This window comes from Lepidochelys olivacea (assembly GCF_965140295.1).
Source record: "Lepidochelys olivacea isolate rLepOli2 genome assembly, chromosome: 2".
Taxonomy (NCBI): Eukaryota; Metazoa; Chordata; order Testudines; family Cheloniidae; genus Lepidochelys; species Lepidochelys olivacea.
The window spans coordinates 258,480,383-258,507,097 of NC_140412.1; the positions used below are offsets into that span (position 1 = coordinate 258,480,383).

The 26,715-nt window shown below is 44.2% G+C and overlaps 1 protein-coding gene across 10 annotated transcripts in view; it reads left to right on the top strand.

Moving 5' to 3' along the window:
- The first annotated feature begins 584 nt into the window (after positions 1–584).
- The window catches only part of LOC311516095 (uncharacterized protein), a 62,804-nt gene continuing 36,673 nt past the window's right edge, over positions 585–26,715 (top strand). For 2 of the 10 annotated variants that reach the window (XM_084619779.1, XM_084619780.1), the window contains exons 1-5: positions 603–693; positions 4,683–4,838; positions 6,831–6,885; positions 8,781–8,966; positions 10,963–11,044. In XM_084619779.1, coding sequence (XP_084475905.1) covers positions 4,714–4,838; positions 6,831–6,885; positions 8,781–8,966; positions 10,963–11,044 — 448 coding nt within the window. In that variant the 5' untranslated portion in view covers positions 603–693; positions 4,683–4,713. Of the gene's footprint in view, positions 694–2,261; positions 2,283–4,682; positions 4,839–6,830; positions 6,905–8,780; positions 8,967–10,962; positions 11,045–26,715 lie in introns of those variants that run through there. The other 8 variants (XM_084619783.1, XM_084619785.1, XM_084619781.1 and 5 more) reach the window with 8 other exon arrangements.

A 26,715-nucleotide genomic window follows, 5' to 3' on the forward strand; every position in this document is an offset into this window, starting at 1 on the left:
CTTTGTCCTCTATACCAGTCCTTACTATATCTATATATAACACAGAGCACTATAGAGGCTCTGATCCCGAGTGGATCCTTAAGTTGCTACTGTAAACAATGGCCAGCGGTTTATTCCCTCCTCATAATCTTTTTAAGACTCTTTCTTTACTTTGTATGGCAGAGCAAACATCTGTCACCCTCTGGATCAGCCTGTTCTCGGTGCTCTTGTTCCTCCAATAGTAAGCCACCTCTCCTCCGTATGCAATTCGGTACATAACATGTACCCTAGCCACCAGCCTCTAGAGTGGCTGCGTGTATGACTCTGATGCTCAGACTGATACATGGCTGCAAAATGCTTTAACAAGACAGCACGTTTTGGTGAAAATGTTCCAACCAGCTCTGCTGAAATCTGGATTAGCCCCAGTGTTTTTCTAAGTAAAAGACTTTCTGAGGGGGAAACAGCCTCACAAGGACTGGTGGGAGCCATGCTCCTCTGCTCTTTGATGCCAGCTCTCTGAGTCGTGGTGACCCTGTTCTCACCACTTACTTTTAATATTTAATTGGAGTCCTGCTGGGGGACTTTGCCCACCTAAGTTCCTAGCACCAAAGCGAGTGGACGGGAATAAGGAATCAGCTGCATGGTAGCAAGGAACATCAAGGAACAAATTATATGGCAGAGTCATATCCCGGGCTCAGACCAGCATTCTAGCAAGTAGGTGACTTAATTCTGAATTCTCCCGAGAACTATTATTCTGTGCTGTGATGGACTGCAGAAAGCTGAATGCACTCAGCCTAGAAATTACTGTGTACTCTTGTCAGCTGGGGGGCTGCATTGCTCATATGGGAAATGTTTAGGGTGTTCTAGAAAGGTAAGTAATGGGTTGAAATTAAGAAAAGGGAAATATCAGCTGAATCTCAGGAAACCTTTCCCTAATGGTGGGATCCGGCTGTAGAACGATCTTCTAAAGGACCAGCACTGTGAGTCATTTAAAACTAGACATAATGCACTGCAACAGTATACAGTATGGCCTAACCCCAGACTGGCCCACAGCAGATGGGACTAATGATCTGTTAAGTCTTTTCCTTCTCTAACGGTCTATGATTTTCAATTGAAACATCCTTGCCGGTGAAACGGAAAATGTCGTGGCCAAAGGTTTCAAAAGTGACTAGTGCTTTGGGTGCCCCAGTCCTTGGGGACCCAGTTTGAGGGGCCTTGAAGGGGACAGATTTTCAGAAAGTGCTGCGCCACCAAAATCAGGTCCTTTAACGTGTCTTCAGTTGGGCACCCAAAATCACTAGTTTCTTTCGAAAATCTTGGCCAGGCTATTCTTTTGTAGAATGCAAATGGCTACTGAAATACATTTTGCAAACAAAGTGGGGAGTTTTAACATGAAAATCTAATGTAGGAATGGTTTCAGTTTCTCCACAGTCTCGTATTGTGAATTTTCATTGTAAATAAATAACTTACACACAAACTGCAGCCAGTTATTGTTTCTGTGAGAGCAATGTCCAGAGGACCCATTCAAAAACCAGGGCCCAGTACATATTGAAATATCAGTTTAATGATCTATAGACCAGTGCCTGATACTTTTGCTATTCTTGGGGCTTGAATACAGCCATATCTAGTTAACAGACATTAAACTAGACAGACATATTTATGGCAGCAGAGGCATACAAATGCTAAATATCACCTCCTCCATTTACCACCTCAGTTAAGGAGAGGAAGTTGGAAGTTCACATAACACTGGGACTAAAGGATCCATTGGTACTAGACCAAATTGTGCCCTCTGATACAGACACAAAACTTCCATTAAAGTAGTTTATTTTTGTAATGATAAAGAACTCTCTGTCTTTGGTATGTCTTCATTAGGGGCTCTCTACCCTACTCTGGCAGAGGGATGGACATGAAGATCCAATAGGGTTCCAGTAGCAAGAGACTGAAATGACCTAGCTCCTGCATCAGACTTAAATTTGACGTAAAGAGCACCTTTGAGCTGGATTTTACTTTTTAAAAATTAATGTCGCAAAGAATGAAAAAAGCGAGCACTGTCCTAGTTTAATCAATGTTGCCTCTAACCCTTGCCGTGCCTAGCACACTAGTAGGTACCATACAAATACTATATTTTTTATTAGTAGCATTTCCCAAAATTTGAAAAACCTTTCCCACATGGATTCAAGAGAGACAGACATAAAGGGGAAAATCCTGGCTCCACTGAAGTCAATGGAGTTTTGCCACCGACTTCAATCGGGCCAGGGCCAGAATTTCAACCCAAATGTCTCCTGGTGGAGAAAACTCCAAGGGTGAGTTATTTTTACTTTCTCCCTGTAATTTACTTTGTAATTTACAAGCAGGCAGCCTGGATAGAGTATGCACAATATCCCAGCCTTTGCCAGGTCTCTCCCTTCTCTGTCAATTCCCTCTTTCCCTGCTCCCTTTAATCTAATTTAAAGTGTAGCTGTTTCTAGTGTAGCTGTTTCTCTAAACACCAGGGGTTGGATGAGGATTCACACTTTGGGGTGCATAGCCAAGTTAGGCAAAGGAACTTTTGTATTTTCCTCCTCATTTCCATGCATCTATAGCCACCCTCAGGCTGTGCACTGAGGCCCCAGTTCAGAAAATCATCCTTCACCAAGGCAGAATTTAAGCAGGCGGAATTAACTTGAAGCACGTGCTTAAGTCATGCTGACCTGCTTTCCTGAATCAGAACTGTAAGCCTGTGATGGGGTGTACAAACCCCACTCTGGGGAACAGGAGGTTAAGGAGCAGATCTGGTCACAGGAAGCTCCACCCAGCCGCGCCTGGTGGGAATGCTCTCACTGGAGGTGTGTTTAAAAGGCGCAGCACACTCAGTCAGAGTGATCATGCAAGCAAGGAGCTCTGCACCACCCTCCACCCAAAGCCGCTAGCCACTGCAGAAGAGACAGTGGAGTAGCTGCTCGTGAGTGGGGAAGGGAATCTCTTAACCCTCTCCTGGGGGGATGCTGTAAGCCAGGCCTGCAGCGGGCCTCAGGAGAGGCCAAGAGATGGTAGTAGGCTGGGTGATACCTTAGCCCAGGTCACATACCTGAACTGCCTGCCCCCAGACCCTGGGTTGGAACCTGCAGGAGTGAGAGGGCCCAGGTTCCCCTACCATCAACTCCCTGGACTTGAACCACTGAGCACTACTGCCAACTATGGCTAGCCAGTGCTCTGACCACTAGCGGACTGGGTCTAACAAGATGGTCCCCATCACAAGCTGCACATACCGTGGTAGTATCAGAGAGCGCTTCATCTTTCCTATGATGTTTCTGCCCTGTGACTGGGGTCCCGGGGGGAGCCAGCTGAGGTCGCTCAATTAGGGTGAACTGCAAAGAATGAAGCAGGCAATCCTCCAAAACTGGTGGATAGTCCAATACTTAGATTTACCAAGCCAGCATTAAACAGATTCTTTATTACCCCACTGGTTACTCAGAAGTTAACAACACAGTTCCTTTAAAGTAACTGAGCCTTATGCCTCCACCTAGTTACCCAAGTCAGATATGATGAGGATTAATGAAAATCTTATTCATCACAGAAAAATGTTCTACCAATCCCAAAGGATCGGACACATTAAACCAGATTAATGAATATTCCAGATCTTACCCAAATACACACTTACAGCCAATTCTTATTAACTAAACTGAAATTTATTAAAAAAGAAAAGAGAGAGCATGGTTAAAAGATCAATATACATACAGACATGAGTTCAGTTCTTGAGGTTCAGATTCATAGCAGAGATGGTCAGCTTTGTAGTTGCAAAGAGTTCTTTTAGAATTTAGTCCATAGGTTATAGTCCAATGTCCAATATCATATTAAGGGTGTTCGATCTTAAGACTGGGATCTCAATCCTTATAGTTTAGGCTTCCCCTGCATGAAACCTTAAGCAGATCTGAGATGACAGGATCAGGACCCAAGGATCTCTTTTACAGTTTTGCTTGACCACACAGTCCTAGCTAAACAACAGGCTTTTGATGTAATCGTCTGTTTTCTAAACCTCACCGGTAATTAACTACAAGGATTCACATAAGATAATTTATCCATTAAGCAGTCTATCACAAACTTCAAAGAGACATATAGACAATGACATTATTTCACCCAAGATTCATCTAAATGTTAATATTCCCTTTTGATCTCTGAATCAATAGCTATAGAGACAGACAGGAACTGTCGGTTTACATGGCTAACATTTAAAAAGGTTAATAAGTAAACACATAATTAGTATCACCTTTAATTTCTAACAATATAGGTTTGCATTTCAAGGTTCTAGCCTATCTAACATTGAATGGCCTAATTACCATTCACATACTTTCTAATATGTCTTTAAAGGTCGGCTTTGGGTTAGTTAGCCTGCAAGCTGTTTAATCCTTTCTGGCCGTGTGTTATACTTTGTATACGTTGCCATTATATAACAGTGGTAGCAACAATGGTTTGCATAATTATATTTTAATTAGATAACATTACAGGCTCCATCAAATGCCAGAGTATCTATAGAGCCCTATGTTCGACCTTCCACTGCCCCCATTCAATCCCTCTGATGTAAGGAGTTTGCAGAGGTGTCATGGAAGATAGAGCTTGGCCAACACAATATACACTGTTGCATGGTATAAATGGACTGGAGAGACTTTCAAAGGCTTTCCACAGACTCACAGTGCATTGATTTTGCTTCTTTTCTCTGCTGCCAGCAGATAGAGAGTTGGAGCAGGTACGGAGAGCATGGAAAGGGATGATAAGCCGAGGCAGCCTCAGTCCTTTCACGCTGCCTTTGGCTCTCCAGGGAGCAGGTCAGCTCACAGAGCAGTGGCTCTAAGAAGAAACTCTGTCTCAGCATTAGTGGCCAGGTGAGCAGCTGACTTCCAAATGCCACTAACCATTCTGTATTATTGATGTATTGAGATCCGGACTAACTGCGGCAAAAAACCTCCAGTCCACCCTCAGAGAGTTCTTGACAAACTCTTAAACACACAGTTCATATGCAGCAGACTCTAACCAACAGGGCCAGTTACAACCTATCAAGCCCTAACTGGACACGAGGGCCTCCTACCTCTCTCCCCTGTCATAGCTAAGGTCAGCGGGGCATGCGAGCTGGGTATCCCTCATGAGGCAGCAGCTAACAGGGCATGTTCTGTGAGGACTCTGGAACTTGCTCCGCACCTTGATCTAAAATAGCCCAGTTTGGTGATCTTCCAGGCACACTGCAAAAGCCCCTTGGTGGAGAGGGTTTTTGGAGAGGGTTAACCATGCGCTTCCCACAAAGAGGAAGGGTTTCTAGGTGACTGGCGGGCCAAGGTCTGTTAAAGTGATCACCATGATGCTGCTGGGATTGTATTAACAATATGCCAGGCAGCTAGAGCCTTGGAAAGGCATCTGTTTATTATTTCAAAATAACACTTGCCCACTCGGAGCACAACCTCAGCAGCAACACTGCTCAGCAACACAACTCAGCTGTCTGGCCTCTGTTGTATATGAGGTTAGACTAGATGATCACAGTGGCTCCTCCTGCCTGTAAAACCTATGAAATCCCATTTCTCCGTACCTCAAATATCAAAATCTCCATGTCATCCCTGTGATGCTTCCCGGGGTACTCAGGGTAGTGAGGTACCTTGCTACCACCTGCCCTTAGCGTGAGGAAGCCTTGTCTGTGCCTGCCAGGGGTCAGCTCCCTGTCACCACCAGCCTAGAGGTAACACAAGCACTGCCTTCTGAGCCTAAGCAGGTTCCACTGTCCCTCTGCAGGTAAGGCAGACTCCAACCTCCAAGCCCTTCGAGCATCCCCCCCACACCCCTGAGTGTCCAGCCTCTGTTCCGCTGGGCACTCGCAGAATTCACAGATCCGCTGTTCCCAAAGAAACAGTGTCTCCCAGCTTACCACACCACCCAACTCACAGCACTTAGATTTGCTTACAGGGAAAACAAGTCAAAGTTTGTTTAACAAAGTCTAGAGATTCTAGAAGTAGCATGCAAAAGATTTGGAAACAGAGGCTTACATGTAAAGTAAAATTATACCCTGCTTTCTAGAGCCTAAACTTAAGACATCCTCCTGTCTCACAAAAGTTAGCTCACCCGAAGTTTCTCTCACGGGGTTAAACAGCCAGACCAGCTGTGATCATCCATTCATAAGATAAGCCAACTGGCAGCTTGTCCCCTACCTGAAGGGTACCTGGGTGTACCTCTGCACCCTCAGATATAGTTCCAGCAATCCACTGTGTTCACTTGTAAACAGGGTACCCCTTGCTGCTTGTTTTTACTGGAAAGACTCTTCCCTGGAGACTTCACAATCTCATGGTTAGCATCTGCTCAGCCTTTAAATAGGTGTTCCTTGTGAAGTATATAGTACTCAGTTTACATATAGCCAGGCAGGTATATAAGCATCTCCCAACTGAAAGAAACTGGTTTATCACCTTTTGGTACCCAGCCCCAACTTTGACCTTAAGAACATATAGATACATGACTCCTTACGAATTATCTGCACATACATTTCACAGCGATTGTGATGACCAGTGTGACACAAGCTTTCAGTAGAGACTTTACATGATACCCTTTGAGGAATTATTATGTCAATACCAGACCCAGGGGATCCCTGTAACCCTATGCACCGCTCTGACTTTTGGCACCAGGAGGTCGCAATCCCAAATTCAGACCCATCCCTTTATCCAAAATTCATATCAAAGCCAGAATTAGTTTTTCATGAAACCTGAGTTTCAAAGGTTTCAGAGCCCCTCTGCCCCACCAAGACCTTTGAAAAACAGGGAATTTCCTGTACAAGAAAAAAATGTATGTATTCAATGCAGTGTATAGAAAGGAAGTAATGTGCCACATTCTGTCTTGTGTAGGTATCAGAACATACTGGATTGTGAAAGTGCCTCATCAAAGCAAGACAACTGCAAGGTGAGCTACAGGCAAACGGGTTAGTATATGAGGGATAGAAGAGAGTACAGGCTGACACAGTGTATTGTCCTAATGAATGAAAATCAAGCAGTTCATAGGAGCTGGCTAGTGCCCTTCTCACGAGGGTTCAGTTCAGTCACATCCTTGGTATGCCCACAGAGAACCAGACACAGGAAAGGACACAGTCGGTACGTCTACACCTGAAATGCTCCAGCGGCACAATGGCAACACTGTCGTGTTTCTAGTGTAGATGCTTCCTGCAGCGTCACTGTAGTAAATCCTGCTCTCCAAAAAGCAATAGGTAGGTCGATGGAAGAAGTCTTCTGTTGATCTGGTGGTGTCTACCCCCGGGCTTAGATTGGCTTAATTATATCACACCAGTAGTGAAATTTTTCAGTCTTAAGTGATATAGTTAAGTCAACCTAATTTTCTAGTGTAGACCAGCCCCTAGTATTCTCTATCTATAACATTTTTAAAGGTTCCTTTAATAAAATTCAGTTGATTTTTATTTAATATATAACAGGCTTTAGGACCTTGCTGAATCCTAAAACTATTAGCAGAATTTCCCACTGGCTAGACTGCTGCTTATCATGCTGTGATGAGTACGGTCTCATTGTTGACTTGTACTCCTCCATCTGCCTGTATCTACCTACTGTGTCTCATCTTATACTTAGATTGCAAGCTCCTTTGACCTGTGTTTGTACAGCACCTAGCACAGGGGGGCCCTGATCCATGACTGGGGCCTCTAGGAGCCAGGAATACAAATAATAAACCCACACCAGGGAAAACATTCAACTCCCATTGAAGAGAGAGATATTTAACTAACCTATTTTCACATGACTAAATTCAATGTCTGAAGAAGTTAGTTGCTGATCTTGCAAGCTGATCCATGCAGGAAGACCCCATTGAAATCTGTGGGGCTCTGTGCAGGTGCAATGGTTAGCCTACGCAGACCAGCTTGCAGAAATGGATGCCTAGCATCTTAACCCAATACACCAACTTGGCCTATACCTGTGTGTATCTTTATTTGTTTAGTAACATAAAAAGGAACAAGAACTAAGAGCTTCCCTTCCCTGCTCCCATCAGTCAGCACAATGCACTGGTATTTCTGCATTAGGACGCAAGCAAAGTGTATTTGAACTCAATATTAAACAAACATTTCTGAAATTAATTATACTAATTGTTATTATCAAGCATTTAAACAGTACTGTAGATATAGAGTCTGATTCTCTTCTCACATCAGCCTTATAGCTTTGTAATTTGATTGACTTCAGTGCGACATTCTTGATTGACACCAGTGGAAGAAGGAATAGAATGTGGTCCAAACACAGCACTTTACAGAACGCAGAATAAGACAGTCCTTCCCACAAAAAATTACATTCTAGCATAGACAAGACAAAGCATGGAACCACAGTTCAGGAAAGGGTGAGCCATGCGCAGATCAGTGTCGCTAGAGTTTATGGAAGGAGTGGTTTCTAGGGAGGAGTAGTCAGAAGGGCAGGAGGAGAATGATTGATGGAAGACTGTTCCAAGCCTAGTAACATGACAGAAGACATGAAGTTGAGAGTGGGTGATGGGGATCAGGACTGGGAGTAGAGTATTACAACCACAGTGCACTCCCTATGGAGAGAGCTATGTGGGAGGTAGAGTGAGTCTATTTTGATGCAATTTATAGATCATGGTGAGAAATGTTCTACAGCAGGCTTCGGGGGGGGGGAAAACTTGCCTCACCTCAAGGCCACGTCAATGATGGGTTGAGGAGCAAATCCATGGAGAACCTCACCTTCCATCAAACCAATAGCACGGCAATGAACTCCAGGAGACTTCAGACCAGCTTCAACACTGGTAAAGCTGCTCCCACTTCACAGCTTATGGCTTTCCCTTTTGCTACACAGCAGACAGCATCTTTCAGTGGCAGTTTTAGGGAGAGTGAAATGGAGTCCAGCATAGTGACAACCACCCAGCCTCTGACCCAGGGAGCTAAACCCTGGACTGAATTGTCCTTCTCATCATCCCAGAGCAATAGCAGGAGGCAACAATGGAGTGCTGCAACCTCCACAGGGAAGGATTCAGCCAGAAAGGTTGGTGAACTTTCTTCTTCCAAACCTCCCAAGAAATGTATTTCCCTTTGGGATTCAGGACGGAACCCAGCTGCCTTTGAACTAGGTGATGAAATGCCAGTGGTTGTCAATGTGATAGGGAAGCACTACTGTAGAATGGTGAGCGGAACTGAGGAAAGGAGATCAGGTTTCAGGAGGGACAGATATTGGTGTGAGACTAGATGCTCAGAAAAATAGGTCTAGGGCTTGCTCCCGGGTGTGGCTAGGAGACAAAGAGCAGAGCCTAATGCGCGCAACACTGGCTTCTCCGCATGTTCACTTACACCATCTTTCTTATTACTCACAGTGCTTGCTGTGCGAAACAAGCACACTAGCAGCTTCCCAAGCACACACCATGTTTCCTGTGGACCAGTTTTTGCCACCTGTACTTATGTGCTCCATGAGCCGCCCCACTGGGTTCAATGGAACGACTTCTGGAGTAGGGTACTACTTCATGGGAGTAATAGTGGCAGAATCTGGCCCTTCATTAGTAATTGGTGGTGTGTGTAAAGGGAAATGTATTAGATTTTAGCACCAATTCATGTGACCAGTGAATAACACTGAGGAGAGCCAGGAAACAGCCACTGGTGAGAACAAACTCATTTCCACTTGTAGTTTAAACTAAATTTGAACCCTATTCTGCAGAGCGTACAAATTCACTGTGGGACAAAGTCCCCTCCTCCACAGCCTCCTAATCTAAACATGCATCCTTCTGACCCTGAAACACAGCTCAGCCTAGGCCATCCAGGCCTCAGTGATTTCAAACTGGCTGTTACCAGGAACAAGGGGCATGTGGCCCAACGTCTACTAAGTACACTGAAAATCCTTGAGCGATCCAGAAAACACAGTCACACGAACGCACTCAGAGTACCCCCACGACAGTCACAGAATTGAGGCCGTACTGGATCTCGTTGTGCATACTCTTTCTGAGACCGACCAACAAAGACAGGAGAGCTGCTTGCCCTGTTTTCTACAGCTCTTGGCAGCAGAGACAGTGACGGAATCAACTGTAAATCAAAAAGTCTTGGAAGAAGGGAGTTAATGCGCCTTGACACTTTGGAGGAGGGGGTGGAGATGAAGCACAAACCCGTAAGCCCGATGAAGGGAGTCAAACAAGATACTACTGCTAGTCATTAGCATCAAGGTAGATGACTTGCCATAGTACTGCTGGATGAGGCCCTTTTGAGACCCCATCTGGAACAGCATGTAGCACCGCTGTAGTGATCGCGATTCCACAGGGAGGAGAGGATTCAACATGAGGAGGCAACAAAGGACAACAAAGATAATTCCAGGCATGAGAAATCTACATGCTGTAGGGACAGGTTAAAGAAAGGGATGGGCTTACCTCGGTCAGAAAGATAAGACAATGAGGTGATCTTCAAAAAGCTGGCAAAACATTGCCCAGGACTTCGGGTTGATAGGCAAAGAAACCTTTCTGGAAATGGCTAAAAAATAAGGGATATAATTGCCAAGGGCCAGATTTTGATCTCTTTACTTGCATGGAGTAGTACCTTACTCACTATATATGCTATTGAAACCAGTGGGACTACTCCTGGAGTGATTTATTACTTCATGTGAATACGGGGGGCATAACTGAGGCCAAAATTAAGAACAAACCGGGGATTTATTTGCTGACCTGAGTTACCCTGGGGGTTAAGTGGCTCTGGCACATACCTAGATGAAGCTATAACAATGGAGTGGAATCCTTAGTGCTGGTTAGAAGTGCCTGGAATCAAGACACTGTCAGCTCTCTGGGGCTGGTGCACTCTCCTAATTATAAAACAATTTGGGCTTGACGATGGCACGCCAAAGTGTAATATGCAGTGGGTCTATCAGAACCACAATGGGACAATATACCCTATGGTCTAATGGTCTGATTGCCTTCCATACATGCCAGTGCCTAGCAAGGTTCTTAAAATCTGTTTATGGACGTGTAACTGTTCAGCTAGCACCTCAGACTGTTCTCATTCTTGTACAGGAAGTGAAGCTCTCCGGGAAAAGTAAGACGCCCATCTCTAAAGTGCCAGATACAGCCTATGACTCAGCTGTGGGCAAGCACTGTGAGTCTCTGATTTATTTTGGTTCCTGGGTGATCTCAGCTGTTCTGCTGCCATGTCTCTGATTGCGCCGATCACAAAAGAGGGGTCATCCCCAGCTCTTGTGCAAACCCACTGATATAAGTTAAATCAACCCAGTTTGACCAAGGTCATTCTTGCCAGCATCAGTGGCAGCTTGGATGGCAAGGAGAGGTAGCTTGAGGGTCTGTCTTCCCTAGAGAGATATGAACCCAGTAAAGAGTCACTCTCCAGGAGCCAAAAGAAGAGGGCAAATTATCTAGCAAGTAAGACATACTGCAAGTGACTCAAAGCAAATCAAATGTAAATCTATCATTTCATTGACAGTGAAATTTTTTTAGCCTGAAAGTGTTAGACATTATTATAGTCCGAGTTTAGAAACTGGGAAACTGAGGCACATTACTGTTAAGTGATTTGCTCATGACCGCACTGAGTCCATGAGAGCAGGGGTTGGAATGCAGGCCAGTGCTCAGTCCACTGGATCATGTTGACTCTCTCTATGCTGGTTAGTCTCGAGGCTAATGGTTAAAAATAGGTGATATCAAATGAGTCCATGTTTAGCCTGGCTGGGTTTGCACTGCATTCAAGATGAAATAATTTTTCCATGCTACTCAGTGAGCTATGCGGTTTATTTTGTACATACCTTATGATTGAACTACAGCACTCTTGGCTTGATTCCATTTCAGACATTGCATAGGTAATTAATCAGACCCAGTCATCATTGGCTTAAGATAGTATATAGAAAGTGATTCCAGTGCTGTGATCTCATTAGAGCCTAGCCATTGCTTTTGTACCATCTTTAGGAATGTACTCAATAGTACAGTTATTTGGGGAAAAAAGCAGCTCAGGAGAACATGGAGGTATCTGGTTCCCACCAGCTTTTTTAAACAGAAAGGTGATGGGAATCGTCACCGGACCTTGCTAAATAGGTATTGAGATCTTTGGGATACCATTAAAGTTAGCTACATCATTCATTTTACAATGCCAAGTATAGGAACAAAGCTCATCATCTGGCTGATGAATGATGATACACTATCTATCTTAGGCCCAGTCCAATACTTCTCCTATCAGGAAGCAAATAATGAGTCCTACTTTTGCTCGGTTGATGGTGGGGTAGGACCAGGGGCAGAGCAGAACCAGCAGATGGTATTGGTTAATAAACCCTTGAATTTTTGGCAGTCCCTATTAAAATGTTCTGGGAGGGGTCTGGGTACACAGCTGCAGTGCGTGCCCAGAGAGCAGCATTCTCGTTCTGCAGCCAGGCCACCGCTCTCATAGTATCTGGTTATCTGCAGCGTGCTGCACCAGTGGGGCCTGCAGTGCCATGTTTTCATCATGGAACTGGATGGATTGCCTGCACAGAGCTTGGTTCTCCATTGGGAGCTGTGACACTTGGTCTTGCAGCATGAGGAGCTCCTCCTGGGGGTGGCCAACCATTGAGGCATCTCCAGTATCTTCTGGGGCATGCTGGGCAGGGAACGGCCAGCTGCCTCCATGCTCTCCCAGGGCAGGCCTTAATCACGGGTTAGGGTGGTATGGGCAAACTGTTAAGAACCTGACAAGGGCAGTCAGGACCAAGAGTTAGAGTAGGGCCAAATCTGAGGCTGAGAGTAGCAGAGAAGTTTGTAGTCAAGTTCCAGGCTGTGGTAGATATCAAGAATCAGAGTCCGAGTCAGGTTTCAGGTCCAATTCAAGCCAGGAGTTCAAGAGCAGAGTGCAGGAATGGTCATGGCAGCTGCAGGAGATCCACACAGTTGCCTGGACGCTTCCTGGAATGCCCCTTAGATTTATATAGGATGGGGATCCAATCAGGAGCCATGAGGCTGCTCTCTGTCAGACCCCTTGAGGCGGGACTTCCCATGCTCTGTGTCTATTGTAGGTCATGGGTAGCGGAGCACAAGCTGGTTACTGCTGGGCCTTCCACTCGGTGACTGAACAATCCATGTCTGCCTTCTATACCTCAGCTGGGGGTGTTTTCAACATTACCAGTAGGTTGTAATGTGGGCCTCATGCCAAGACTAAGGAGCAGACACATTGGTGAAATACAGCAGTCTAGCTAGGGGAAGACAAAGTCTATTGGATAGTTTGGAGCTGCATGGAGTTAAATTAGCCACTGAATCTGGTACATAATCATCTGGGAGATTTAAATGTTCATGGCATTGTTTGAGATGTTTCCGCTGATCAGCATTTCACTGTCAAATAGATTCACACCCATGCAAACAAACACATACCAAAGGCGAAAAAGGCATCATGCAGGGGGCGGGGGGGGGGGGGGGATAGGATCAGGGGCAGAGCAGATTACAAAGCAAATGCACCAGTTGTTGCATTACTCTGCAGCCCATCTCTTAGTTTTGTCCTAGACCCCAGCAGCGCATTTAGCCCTTGGCGAGATCGTGTAGTAAACCTCAGCATCATGAGATGACCCTGCCATCACTAGCCAGAAACCAGGCGCTCCAAGGGCTGTTGTGAATGCTCTAGGAGCATGAGTATAGCGAAAGGAGTAAGTGCCAAGGAGGAAGAATGATTCAAAAGGGCATAATTAGGAGTAATGGGATTAAACAGAGCAATGGAAAATTTAGACTTACTGTAAAGAAATATTTCCTAACAGTGAAGTCTGCGGGATCATGGAATAGCCTCCTAAAGGAAATGATGGAAAGCCAGTTGCTTGTGTCATTTAAAATTAAAGTGGGCTACGCCCTGGAGACTACGCTGCAGCTGTGGAGATGGAACAATCTAGGTTAAAGAAGGTTTAAGAATTCAGATCTTCTCCCGGTGGAACCTTGACCACTGGAAAGAAGAGACAGAGCAGTCAGCAGAGGCACACGATACATTGGCTTTTGCGTGTCTGTGCGTTTCACTCCTCTAAAGGACAGAATACACGTATATGTATTTTTTACATTATTCAGGTATTTTTTGGGGGGTGGGAGTTAAATGAAAGGCAAAGTAGGATGTGACATCAGTTCAGTGGAACAAAGCTTAAATTGGTGTCTGATGTGACTACAAATTACAGCATGTTCAGAGCAACTGCGATATAGATATAGATATATAATTTCTTCTCTTTTCCACTCCATTTTGTATTCATTTAAGAATGTATCTACAGGGACTTTTCAAAACGCAAAGTGGGGAAAGAGAGAGAGAAAGTGAGAGAGTGTATAGCTAGATTATATATTTCTTTCCCTGGCGTAAGGTTCACACATCCTCAGTATAGTAGGAACGGACCATAAAATATCCAACAATCACTTTATTTTTATATTTATTAGCTTATGAAAGCATTTCTGTTAAGGTACCTGTCCTTCTGATCAAGTATCAGGGGACAGCCGTGTTAGTCTGTATCCACAGAAACATCTGGTGGCACCTTAAAGACTAACAGATTTATTTGGGCATAAGCTTTCGTGGGTAAAAAACCCACTTCTTCAGATGCATGGAGTGAAAATTACAGATGCAGGCATTATTATACTGACACATGGCCTTCTGATAGTCTCTCTGATGTGAGTGCTTACACTGCCATCTAGTGGTAGTGTGGTTTCTTCCCTGTACTCCAAATCCTTGGACTGGACCTTCACAATTGCACAAATCACCTGGCAGAGATTTCTGTTGTTCAGTAGTGGAGTGCGGGGGCGGGGGGGAGCTGAGGGAAGTAGTTGCTGTTTAGGAGGGAATATCTCATCTCTTACTCCCTTGGCTGTCTGGCAGAACAGAGGAAACTGTTCTCCAACTTGAGGGAGGTGAGCACCGTGTCACTCTGCAGCAAATTAAGGAGCAATATTGCTGCGCTCTGAAGATGTTGCCAAGTCGTCTTTAGCAAGGAGGATAGTGACTGTGATATGAGGCACTGAAGTGTGGGGAGTGAAAAGGAGAGAAAAATAAGAGATTTCTCTGGGCTGTAACAGGTCAGCACCTAGCACATTGGGGTCCTGGTCTAGACTAGGACTCCTAGACTCCAAGGTGGTGTGCCTCAGCAGCACTCCACTGAAATCAGTTGAGCTACATTAATTTACACCTGCTGAGGATAAAAGCAAAGAATCCTTACTTGTATTACAAATGTCTCTTTAAATGTAATACACTTCTGGTACTTGTAATAGCACAGGTTATTAAAATAGAAATCATTTTGAAAAACTCATGTCCCTTTCACCATTTTTCCTGTGTTTTCCCTGTGCACATCTCTTTCCTTGGAGAATGATAAACTGGTTGGTTTTACAAAGGTAGCTGGTCTGTTTCTAGTCAATTTCACACTCTGATTCTCATGCAGGATGCTTCAATGTTAGGATGGCAAACTCTGCTCTTTTGTTTAAACAAAAGCTGTTTTCTTATGCAGTTGAAACAAAAGGCAATCATGAAAACATTTCTATTGCATTTCTGTTTCGGTTTATAAACCTGTTTTTTTGCACAAATGCTGACCTGTATGAGTCTTTTTCAGTCTGAATATTAGCTTTGTGGATGGATAGATTGAAGATTGGCACCATTTCTGTTAAGGAAACTGTTGCATCATTTCTATTGCTTGAAGAAAATATGTATTTTTAAAAGCCATTTCATATACATATAAAGTTGCCTGATCTGATGATCCATTGTGCAAAAATGTCAGAGGTTTTTGTCGATTGAGTCTTATTGGTCTCTTCCCAGTGAAAGTAAATATATGCGCTGAATGTTGCTGTACATGGACTGGGACACTGTACTTAGTAAAGGCCAGATTGTGATACCTTAACTCACTTACTCTACGAATACAACGGGACTACTAATGCTGTGAGGTACTATTTAGTCATGAGTAAGGGTATCAAACTCTGGCCCTAATTTAGCAGGACAGAAACCTTGGCCAGAGCTTTGGAATGCAGGCAGCTAATCAAATGAGAAGTGCAAGCATTTGTGACTCTCCTTTATACAAGTAGGGCTGTGCATGTGTCCCAGCAAACACAATTACTTTCCTAACATGACAACAGACAACTGAATGCAAAGTCTATTGTAACTAGCCAATAGAGCTGGCTTTCAGTGGTTTGTCTCTCTCACTGTGTCCCAGTTAGCCAGGAACCTAGGTGTTTTAAAATAGGGGATCCAGCTACCTAGCTAAGATATAATGCTGTCTTGTGGCAAAGAAGCGAGGGAGAGTGTAACAGGGTCTTCCCTAAACCCAGCAGACCCTGCCTCTTCTTCAGTTTCCCAACTCTCATCTGAGCTGGCAGGAGGCCAACTCCCCAGCCATTTTGTTAATGAAGCTCCCATCACTGCCAGTATTTCATTCTGTTTTCCCAATGATTCCCTCATTGTTCAAACACAAGCATGGATCAGTAGGAATCAAGGCAGGTAAACCAGGCCCTGCCCCCTGGTTCGCCTGAGGTTTTGGCCACTGCCTACACAGCTGGTATCCCAGTCAGATTTTTTACCTAGCATTCCCTGACCAGGATCTCCTGTAGGAACCTCCCTACTTCCTGCAGCTCTCCGCCTAAGTGAGCTGCCTGTTGGCTTTGTATCTCACCAGCTGGGAGGCAGCTAACGAGTGACAGGTAAGGGCTATGCCCAACCCCCTGACTCACCAACTCTTATGGCAGCTACTTTGATTTAGACGTCTCTTCAAAGATGAGCAGTTTCAGAACCATTCTGTTAAACTGCCTTGTTTGTTTTGAATTAATGACTTTTTGTTACTGTGTTTGTGTCTATATAAATAACACATGAATTTCAGGTTCTGATTTGCCAACTGAGGATACACTTTTTTTTTTTTTTTAAGCAATTTTGTAAGTTGTGTGTTGTTTAAAGTGCTATTGTGACTTTTCGTTTTAAAATTGATGGTGGTATATTATAGTCACCTAGTGATTGTGGTCTATTATTTGAATGCATGAAAATACTCTAAGCAGAGCCGTATGAAGTTAGCTGAAAAACATCAATTTACATTCGACTTTAACTTAAGCTGATCCAGTATTTAAATCCATGTGAAAATCTCTGGATTTTTAAACTGTTTTTATATTACTTGGAATTCTTCTTCTTTCTCAGGGAACAGATGAATATTAGATTCTTTTCCGTGTATTTAAAACTAATTGTATAATAATAGCTCTTAAATTATGCATTGGGCAGGGACTGAATTAACGATTTGGTGATTTGTGCCCCACCTGTCAAAAAAGTCACAAGCTGCCACTGGTAGACACTCTTACGATGGGATCTCAGCCAAGCTGCTACCAGCTGCTGTCTTCTCCGGCAATGTGGTGCTGCCCCACCCACACCCTGTTGTGCTCTGTCCTTGACCTGGTGCCTTTTCAATGCTCACTGCCTTTTCCTCTTCCCCATCCGTACGAAATGAATAGGCTGCAGCTCCGCCGTGTGTCCTCGGCGTTCCCAAGCTAGCCTGTCACTCCGTTTGCTGACTCTTGCTTGTGATAGAGCTTATGAATAATCTAGTTAGCTGAGCTGGTAAACATATGACAGCCCCTGCCATTCCCATTCCTGAGTCAGAACCTGGCTGGTAATCAATGAAAGGTATATTGCATGCTTACTCAGAGCCCTGGCCTTTCCCCTCTCAGTGTTTGAGAGACCCCGTGTGGGGATATTTTATATGAGACTCTACTACTGCGTAATAGTGCCTTACTCAGAGACCACCCCATGCACGAAGTGCAATGTCTTGTTGACATGGGAGATTAATGACTGTGGTTTCTGCACGATAGTTTCTTCAGGGCTTTTTTTTTTTTTTTTTTTTTCCCTTCAGGTAGTTGGATTTCAATCAGTTCTGAGTGATCTCAACTTTCTTCCCTGATTCTAGTCTATCGAGGGAAACCAAAGAGCAGTTCCTGGAGGGGGCTGTTCTTGTGAGACACAGATCTGAACCCAAACCCCTAGATCTCAGCAAGCAGCTAGTAGGTTGTGGCCTAATTGTGTATTTAAGGCGCTGGGGGTGTTGAGGATTTGAGCCACTCCAGGAACCACAATGGGAAAGGAGAAATATACAGTATTGTAGAGCAGAGATACCCAATGATTGTAAAAAGGGATTGAGCAACATGCACTGAAATAGTAGCATTCTCAAGCTATTTGGCCATTGCCACAAGGAAAATAGGGTGCCCACTAGGGACCAAAATCTGCCCTCGCTACAATTCCCACTGAATTCTTATCCTTATTTATGTTATGCTAGTGCCTGCAGGCCCCTACTGATAGCAGGGCCCCACTGTGCAAGGTGCTGTACAAACACAGTCATGGCCGCAAAGACTTTACCATCTAAATAGTGAAGGAAGACTAAAGAAGTCTGGGGAACTGAGGCCCATAGGATTGAAGTGGCTTCCCCAGTGCCACACAGGAAATCTGTGACAGAGCTGGGAATGGCAGCCATCTTGTTTTCCAATCTGCTGTCTTAAGCGCAAGACCTTCGTAGCCTCTATCTCATCCAAACTTGTCCTTCATCTCTAGCTGGTGGTGGCCTTTCTACTTACGTTTCTAGTGGCCACATTATACGAACAGTCTCCTCTAGAGCAAGCCTACACCTTCTTACAATTCCTCAGCGGATAAATTAGACCAACTTAGACGCCTCTAAGAGATCAGCAGAATGGGTGAAACTAGATCAAAAAGGAATCTGAATGTAAAGGGACTAAACTAGTGCAAGATCTAACTTATACATCACCTCTGAAGCTGGCTGACAGGCATAATCTGAAGGTGGACTGAGACTTGAAGGCACTCAGACCTGCACAGGATTAGCTCCTGTATTTTTCACTCAGGCCAACAGTTCAAAAGAAAGCATGAAACCCACACAGAACACCTAGGTGCAATTTTCTAAGGGGGGAAAATTCCCTAGTAATCAGTTGTGCTCTGAGGTATGAAGTCCGTCCACTCTTGTTGTCTAGGCTAATGATAGGTGCTATTGTTGTTTATGTGTAGCACCCTTCTCCACAGTCTAAGAAGAAGAAAGGAAAAACAAAAGGCAAAAAATATAAACTAAATAAAAAGTAATGCTTTTTAATCAGTGGAACTCATTGTCACATGATATTATGTAATGTAGTGGCCTTATATTATGTTCCTCTGCCATATCTCCTCTTGCTGTTCTCTTTTCTAAACTAAAGAGTTCTAGAAAAAATACACATCCATTTAAAAGCTAATTAGGAATCAGCTTGGGTTAATTAATACTTGTTGCCATTACCAGCTTTTAACATAGTAAAAATCTTGTGACAGTCACAAGGTGCCAATGCCGTGGCCCAAGGACCCTTGAAAATGACTCAGGAAAGTGCCTCTTCTCCAATGCACAATATTTGGAAGCTTACACATCCCTTTACTGAATTACAGTGGGGCACTGCTGAATGAATAAGTCTATCGGCATTGCAAGCTGTTAGTGCCAGCGACAACTCAAGACTCCCCCCCGCCATAGCTGCAGGAACTCTTGATTGACTCAGCCTGATGGAACAGCAACTTCCGTATTCCCTAAAAATAAACCATTTGGCTCATCCTCTCAACTTAGCCCAGCACACTGTGATAAAATCAGCTGTCAGAGACCCATCAGAGGCAGAGAACAGGATCAAGGGACACAGATTGGCGCAGGGCTTCTCCATAGGATACACTAAGTGCTGCTTTGTTGTGAATTTCAAAAGCAACCAACTTCTGCTGGGATTTTCTACCGAAAAGACACGACTGGCTGGAACTCTCTGTAAGTAATCTTTTGCTTGGTGAGATTCTAGTGAAGATTTGCATGTGTTATGTGAACAATGTACCATTGCAAAAGGCCCAGTCCTGAAGTTCAGTGGGTGCTGAGGGCACTCAGCCCCTCACAGTATGAAGCTCCAAGTGAGTTTGCTGCCATTGGAAAGCAATGAATTTTGTCAGCCTGGAATCTAGTAAATCCAGATCTCTGTGGTCTCTTTTCCTAGGAAGGTTATTGTGTCTGTACCATGGGTTCTATTTTCTGTCTAGTGCAGCAAAATGTTGACTTAAGCATTATGGGATGCTTGAAATGGAGAGAGGGCTTTTAACATGGTGACAAAACCATTCCTCCCTTCCCCCATAACGAAGCAGTCAAGGTTGTCACTATTTCTAGCTTCAGTGCAGCCATTTTAAATTCACTGGGCAAGTTTCTCAACTTCAGTTACTTTAATAGAGCTACATCAATTTATACTAAGGGGCTGTCCCATTGTGGCAGTCAGATCAGGTGTACAATCTGTGCAAGGTCTGTGCATTCTGTACATCAGCTAGCCAGATGGCGGTGGTGATAGATAGATTAGATAGATGATGATATTCTAAGAGGTAACACCGCATGTGACTTGCTAATTTGCATCTATGTGGCATTTGAAGACTGTTCAGGATGAAACAGGTCCCACTTCAATTTACGCCCTTCAGGAGCAAGTGGCAGCATAGATTTTGCTAAGGATAGAATCTGATTCCCCCCTCTATGCTCCCACACATCAAACAATGAAGAAAGCATTTGTGTGTCCCTATCCAGGGATCATTCAAGGGGCCCGCTCTTGAGAGGTGCACAGCTCCTGTCTGAAGTCAATGGGAGCAGCGGTTGCTCAGTACCTCTCAGGATCAGGCTTATAGGTTATAACTTTTGGAAATCCTTTTGTCACTTCTATTCACTTGTCCAGCCCAGTAAGCGCCTTTGGACAAGCCCATAGATCTGTCAGATTCTTTGTACCTTCAGTCTCTCTCCTGCACTGCTGCTTCTCTTTGCTTATTTGTTTAATGGGCACCAGAGTTGCAGCTTTAAGGTGCAGGTGTTGTCTAATGGGTGGAGCAGGACCCTGAGAGTCAGGAATCCTAGGGGTTATTCTTGATTCTGCCACTGATTAACTGCATGACCTTGGACAAGTCCCTTAACCTCTTTGCTCCAGACCCTCAGTTGGTGTAAAATGGCATAGCTCCGCAAACGTCAGTGGATTTACATCAGCCAAAGACCTGGCCCTGTGTCTCTCTAAAAGAGGTATACTACCTTTTATCCTGTGGTCAAGCAGGTTTAAATTGTCAGGTGCTACTGACATGCAAAATATGCTCTTCATTTGTTTATTCTCTTATTTCTTTCTGGGATTTACCCACTGGCATTCTGCCAACTCCTGCAAGGACAAAAGGGCTGATCTTTCCCCTCCCAGTCATTGGCTAAAAACAGCTTCAACAGCTTCTTTTTTAGTAGAAAAATGAGAGAGCGCGAGAGAGAGATATTCCATCTGCTATAACAGCTACTTAAAGAGGGGAACAAAATGAGAAGAAGCTCCCCTGGGCCGACACCAGGTGGTAGATGGTTCGCTAGTCTAAGTAAGAGTAAAGAGAACCTTCGGCTGTGGGTGGGAAATGTTATGATGCACATTCAGGCCCATAAGTGCCTTGAACTATTAGTTATTTCTAAGGAAAGGAAACAGACGAAGCTCAAGATGATTCCCTGAGCACATTCCTGAAAAGCTGCGGGCTCATCTACTCACAGAAGTTGTACCCTGTAACTATCCTGAGATAGCTAAAGCAGTAAAACTGCCCCGAGTGCGGGCATAGGCACATCAGTCTAAAGGTGTTTTATATTGGTACAGCTTACTTCTACGTGGGACTGGGAATAACCTCTACCAGTATTAGGCACCTTTATACCAGTATAACACATCCACTCGAGGGGTTGTAATGGTATAAATGTAATCAGTAACACATCAACCGCTAACGGACATAGCTATACCAGTACTAAACCTGCGTGCAGACCACATCTGAGAGACACAGAGATGTCTGGAAAGTAACAAAATAGGATTATAATTAAGCACCCAACAATACCCATACGAAATGGGCTAATGTTGATTTCATTCTGCTGATTTTGTCCTTTAGCTCATCCTCTCAAAGATGTCATAGATGAAATCCCCACAGAGAATTCCATAGTGTCAGCTACTAACCACTAACTCATTCAGTGGTGACTCAAGGTTACTAAGTACCACCCCAACACACACTTACTTCCTGGTCTCTCGAGAGCTCATTGCCTGGCACAGCTCAGATCCTCTTTATTCCGTCCCTACCACAAGGAATGGATTTCCCAGAGGAATTTTTCTCTTTTCCAGGCAGGAGCTCTCAAAACTGCACTGAGAGCAGCTGGCTTTTGAGAAAGGAGATACATTCTGGAAGCTATACATTTGTATAGGGAGCAATAGATCTGTGTGTATGCACCTTCAGATCTCTATGCTTGAGCCCTTTGCAACAACTGCTGTGAGGAATTGGCCAGTTCATGATGCCTCGGTTAAAGGGCAGAATTCCCTTCACATCATGTTTAATTGTAAGCTCTGTAGGGCAGGGGCCATGTCTTTGTATAGCGCCTAGCACAATGATGCCCGAAAATGAGTGGTCCTGTGGTGCTACTGTAATATAAATAAATAACAAATAATAACAATCAGATTTTGTCTGTGGACTTGAAATGGTGCCACAAACTTAACGCTGTTATCAGAACTGGATGCAAATACATCCCCTGAACTGGGGAGAAGTTTGGGGCCCGGATCAAAAAATGTGGAGCTATTCTAGAACACCAACATGAAAATAGTAGGATTTCACTCTTCTGCTCTTTTAAAGGCAGTCCTCTTCCCCCCTTCTCCATTCACCCTCCTCCCGCCCCCAAATCCTAGCTAACAGTTTGCCTCTCTTGGGAAGAGTGGGAAATGCTAGTGGAATACAAGGGCTATGCTTGCTTGGTTTTTACAGATATTGTTGGGATTTTTTGAAATAGGGTTAGTTTCTTCAGAGCAGACGTAAGTGCTGGATCTAGGGGTGCTGCCACACCCCCTGGCTTGAAGTGGATCCCATTATATACAGGGTTTACAATTTGATTCAATGGCTCTCAGCACCCCCACTATAAAAATTGTTCCGACACCCCTGAGAGCAGAAGATAGATCTCTTGCCCATTACTGACTAAGAACAGTCTATAGTTTCATGGGTGCATATGATAATTTACCACCGCTAAATTAATAGAAAATATGGGAAAGCTTTGAAGCAATTACTTATGACTTAATTGGTGACAGGCATGCAATAGCAGAGTATAAATCTCCACTCAGCTAACCTGTAAGGTCAACAGCATTGCAAACACTGTTTCAAGGCATACAGTCAGACCCCTTTCTATGGGGCACAGATATTTACTTGTCTTTATGTACTGGGATTCCTTCTGCATCCCAGAAACATACAGTACATGCAGCAAAAGGAGACACATACAGTGCTCAGACCTGTCCTGACATTCTCAGGATGTCACTTCATGGTAATTAGAACAAAGCTGCCTTAAAAGGCATGGCATTCCTAGCACTAAAGGCGAGCCTTCTCCGCATTAAGATTTGAAACCAATGGCCAACTCCGTACTACTGTTCCGAGTGCTGTTGTCAGAAGCAAAGATACTGCTACGAGCCTGTCAGCTGTAGTTTGGCCACACACAGGGTGGAAGAACCTTTAGGAATCAACTCTTTGCTCAGCTTCAGGTCACACCAATGAGTCAAAAAGCACCATAGAAGGAGACTATAGTGCTTGTCTACACTTACTGGGGGATCGATGCAAGGCAGTAGATGCATCAGCGGTTGATTTAGCAGGTCTAGTGAAGACCCACTAAATCGCTCCCCCATCGACTCCTGTACTCCACCTGAAGGAGGAGTGCAAGGGGAGTTGATGGGAGAGCATCTCCCATCAACATCGCATTGTGTGGACCCCATGGTAAGTAGATCTAAGTACATCAACTTCAGCTAAGTTATTCACGTAGCTGAAGTTGTGTAACTTAGATCGATCTCCCTCTGTAGTATAGACAAGGCCTAAGAGAATAAGTTATCAAAAAAGTCACATCTAAATAAAGATCAGTTTTCCATTGGAAGAATGATCCTGTGTCTGTAGCACTGGATTGGGGCTCAGGAGAGTGAAATTCAGTTCCTAACTCTGTCACAGACTTTCTGCGTGACCTTGGGAACGTCACTTAACCTCTTTTATAACCTGGAGATAATATTCCTTTGTCCGTCTTACTGTTGAGATTGTGAGCTCTTTGGGATGGGAACGGACTCTCCCTGTAGGTAAATACAGCACCTACCACAATGAGGCACTGATCTTGGTTGCAGGGTTTCAGAGCTAAAAACAACAACGATAATAGTTAATAATTGGTAGTTAGATATTAAAGAGATGTGTATGGTAGAAAAGTAGAACAAAAGAGGCAATTTAAATAATAGTCAGAGGATCCATTTGTGATCACATTTTAGACTAAAATTCATAAAGGGTTAAGAGATTATTAATATACGTTACAAGAGTGCTACAGACAAGAGTAGCTCTTGTGGTAGGCTACTAAGCGCATCAGAAGTGTTATAGATGGTTATAAGGCATGGTTATGAGCAACCTATTGACCTGACGGAATCGATAATAATTTATTAAACATTGAATAAAACATCTGCTAATCATTTATTTCAACCCTTTACAAATGGAAGCTGACTACAAAGCGTGACCCCACTGGTAAAACAATTGTGAATCTGCAGCCATAGTTTCATCCATCTAGTCAATTAAATTCAGAATGCCTGGAAGGCTTGCCTGGGCGTGGCTTAAAGCCCTCTCTAAGCATGGATCTTTCTTACCAGTTGCCCCCTTGCCAGCACCCCCCGCCCTTCTCCAGTCAGCAATACCACGAGCAGCTGTTACTTGGGGAAGCGTCTTTGCATTTTTTGCACCCCAGGAATAGTGTCTCTGCATTCCATCGAGCCTGAATTTTTTACAAAGACCAAAAATAACAGCCCAGTGCTTCAAAGTGTCAGTCCAGGGCTGCGTTTTACTGAGTCACCTCGGGACCTCTTTAAATGGCATGGGAGTATTAAATTGTGAGATGCCACCTGCAAAGAACTGTCAGATTCAAGTTATATGGCCAGGATTTTTCAGGAGTGACTAATGACTTGGTTGCCTCAGTTCTAAGGTACCCAACTTGAGACACCTTAAAAGGGACGAGGAGTCCGGTGGCACCTTAAAGACTAACAGATTTATTTGGTGTTTTTTACCCACAAAAGCTTATGCCCAGATAAATCTGTTCATCTTTAAGGTGCCACCAGATTCCTCATTGCTTTTGTGACTACAGACTAACACGGCTACCCCTCTGATACCTTAAAAGCGGGCCTGCACGGACAGCACAGGAACTACGGGCTGGGGAGGCTAGCTCCCAGCCCCGCCCCTTCTACGCCCCCGGAATCCAGAGCCCCCCCACCATGGCCGCCAGCCCCCCCAGCCTGGGAGCACCGGGAGGGAGAGCGTGCAGCGTGGCACCAGCCCCTGGAGCCCAGTGGCAACACAAAGGGGAGCCCAGGGGACGGAGTGTGGGCAGAGCCAAGCCTGGCTGGTTGGGAAGGCACAGCCTCCCCCAGCCTGGCCTCCGCTACCTGCCGCCCAAGGGGCCTGATTTTCAATGGTTGGGGCCTTTCTGAAAGGCAGGCCCATTTAAGGTGCCTCAAACTGAGCACCCAAATTAGTCACTTTTGAAAATCTTGGCCATTTAGAATATATTTAAATCCTAACTTGTTTTGCTCGTAACACCTTAGATTATTAAAGCTGAAAGAATTTCCTTTCCACCAGAGCTGCTCTGTATTTACTTGTTTTGCATTTCACTCTGCTCTTTTGTTTATAGTTAGTTTCACTTTCCTGCTGACATGTATTTAGCACAATGTTGCAACAGGATTCTAAGGCACTAATACAAGGTTACTATGCAACAGGTGGGTTGAAACCTCTGCAAGAGGATGTTTAAATCCAAGCTTTTTTTAAAAAAAAGCTGATTTATATTTTATTTTTGGTAAAGATTTGTATTATGATCATTTATTTGCATCTATGACATAAGAACGGCCATACTGGGTCAGACCAAAGGTCCATCAAGCCCAGTATCCTGTCCTCTGACAGTGGCCAATGGCAGGTGCCCCAAAGGGAATGAACAGACAGGTTATCATCAAGTGATCCATGCCCTGTCACCCAATCCCAGCTTCTGGCAAACAGAGGCTAGGGACACCATTCCTGCCCATCCTGGCAAATAGGCATTGATGGACCTATCTTCCATGAATCTATCTAGCTACCTTTTGAACCCTGTTATAATCTTGGCCTTCACAACACCCTCTGGCAAGGAGTTCCAGAGGTTGACAGTGCGTTGCGTGAAAAAATACTTTCTTGTGTTTGTTTTAAACCTGCTACCTATTAATTTCATTTGGTGGCCCCTTGTTCTTGTATTATGAGAAGGAGTAAATAACCCTTCCTTATTTACTTTCTCTATAGCACTCATGATTTTATAGACCTCTATCATAGCCCTCCTTAGTCGCCTCTTTTCCAAGCTTTTCCAACCATGGCAGAGCTTAGAGACCCAAAAATGGATATCAGAGCCCCATTCTGCTAGTTGCTGTGCACACTCATTATAAAATACAGTCCCTACCCCAAAGAGTTTACAATCTGAAAACAGCGTTACTAGCTCACTTACTTAGTGTTTTCCTTAAAACCCCAGTTGCTGGAATCATGTGAATACATGAGCATCTCAGCTTTCTTTTTTGTTTAAAGGGACATTTCTAGCCCTCATAGCTGTGGAGAAAAGGCTGGAAATGTGACTCAGGTGCACCTAAAGGGTCAAAAACCAGAAAGGAAAAAAAAACCCAAGATATATTTTTAAAAAAAACCACCTCGTGATTTTTAGGCCAATGTCATGATTTTTTGGGAACAGACTCATCATTTTTGACTATTTGTGGTTGGCAATAATGAACTATCCCATGCTTGCCCATCCCTAG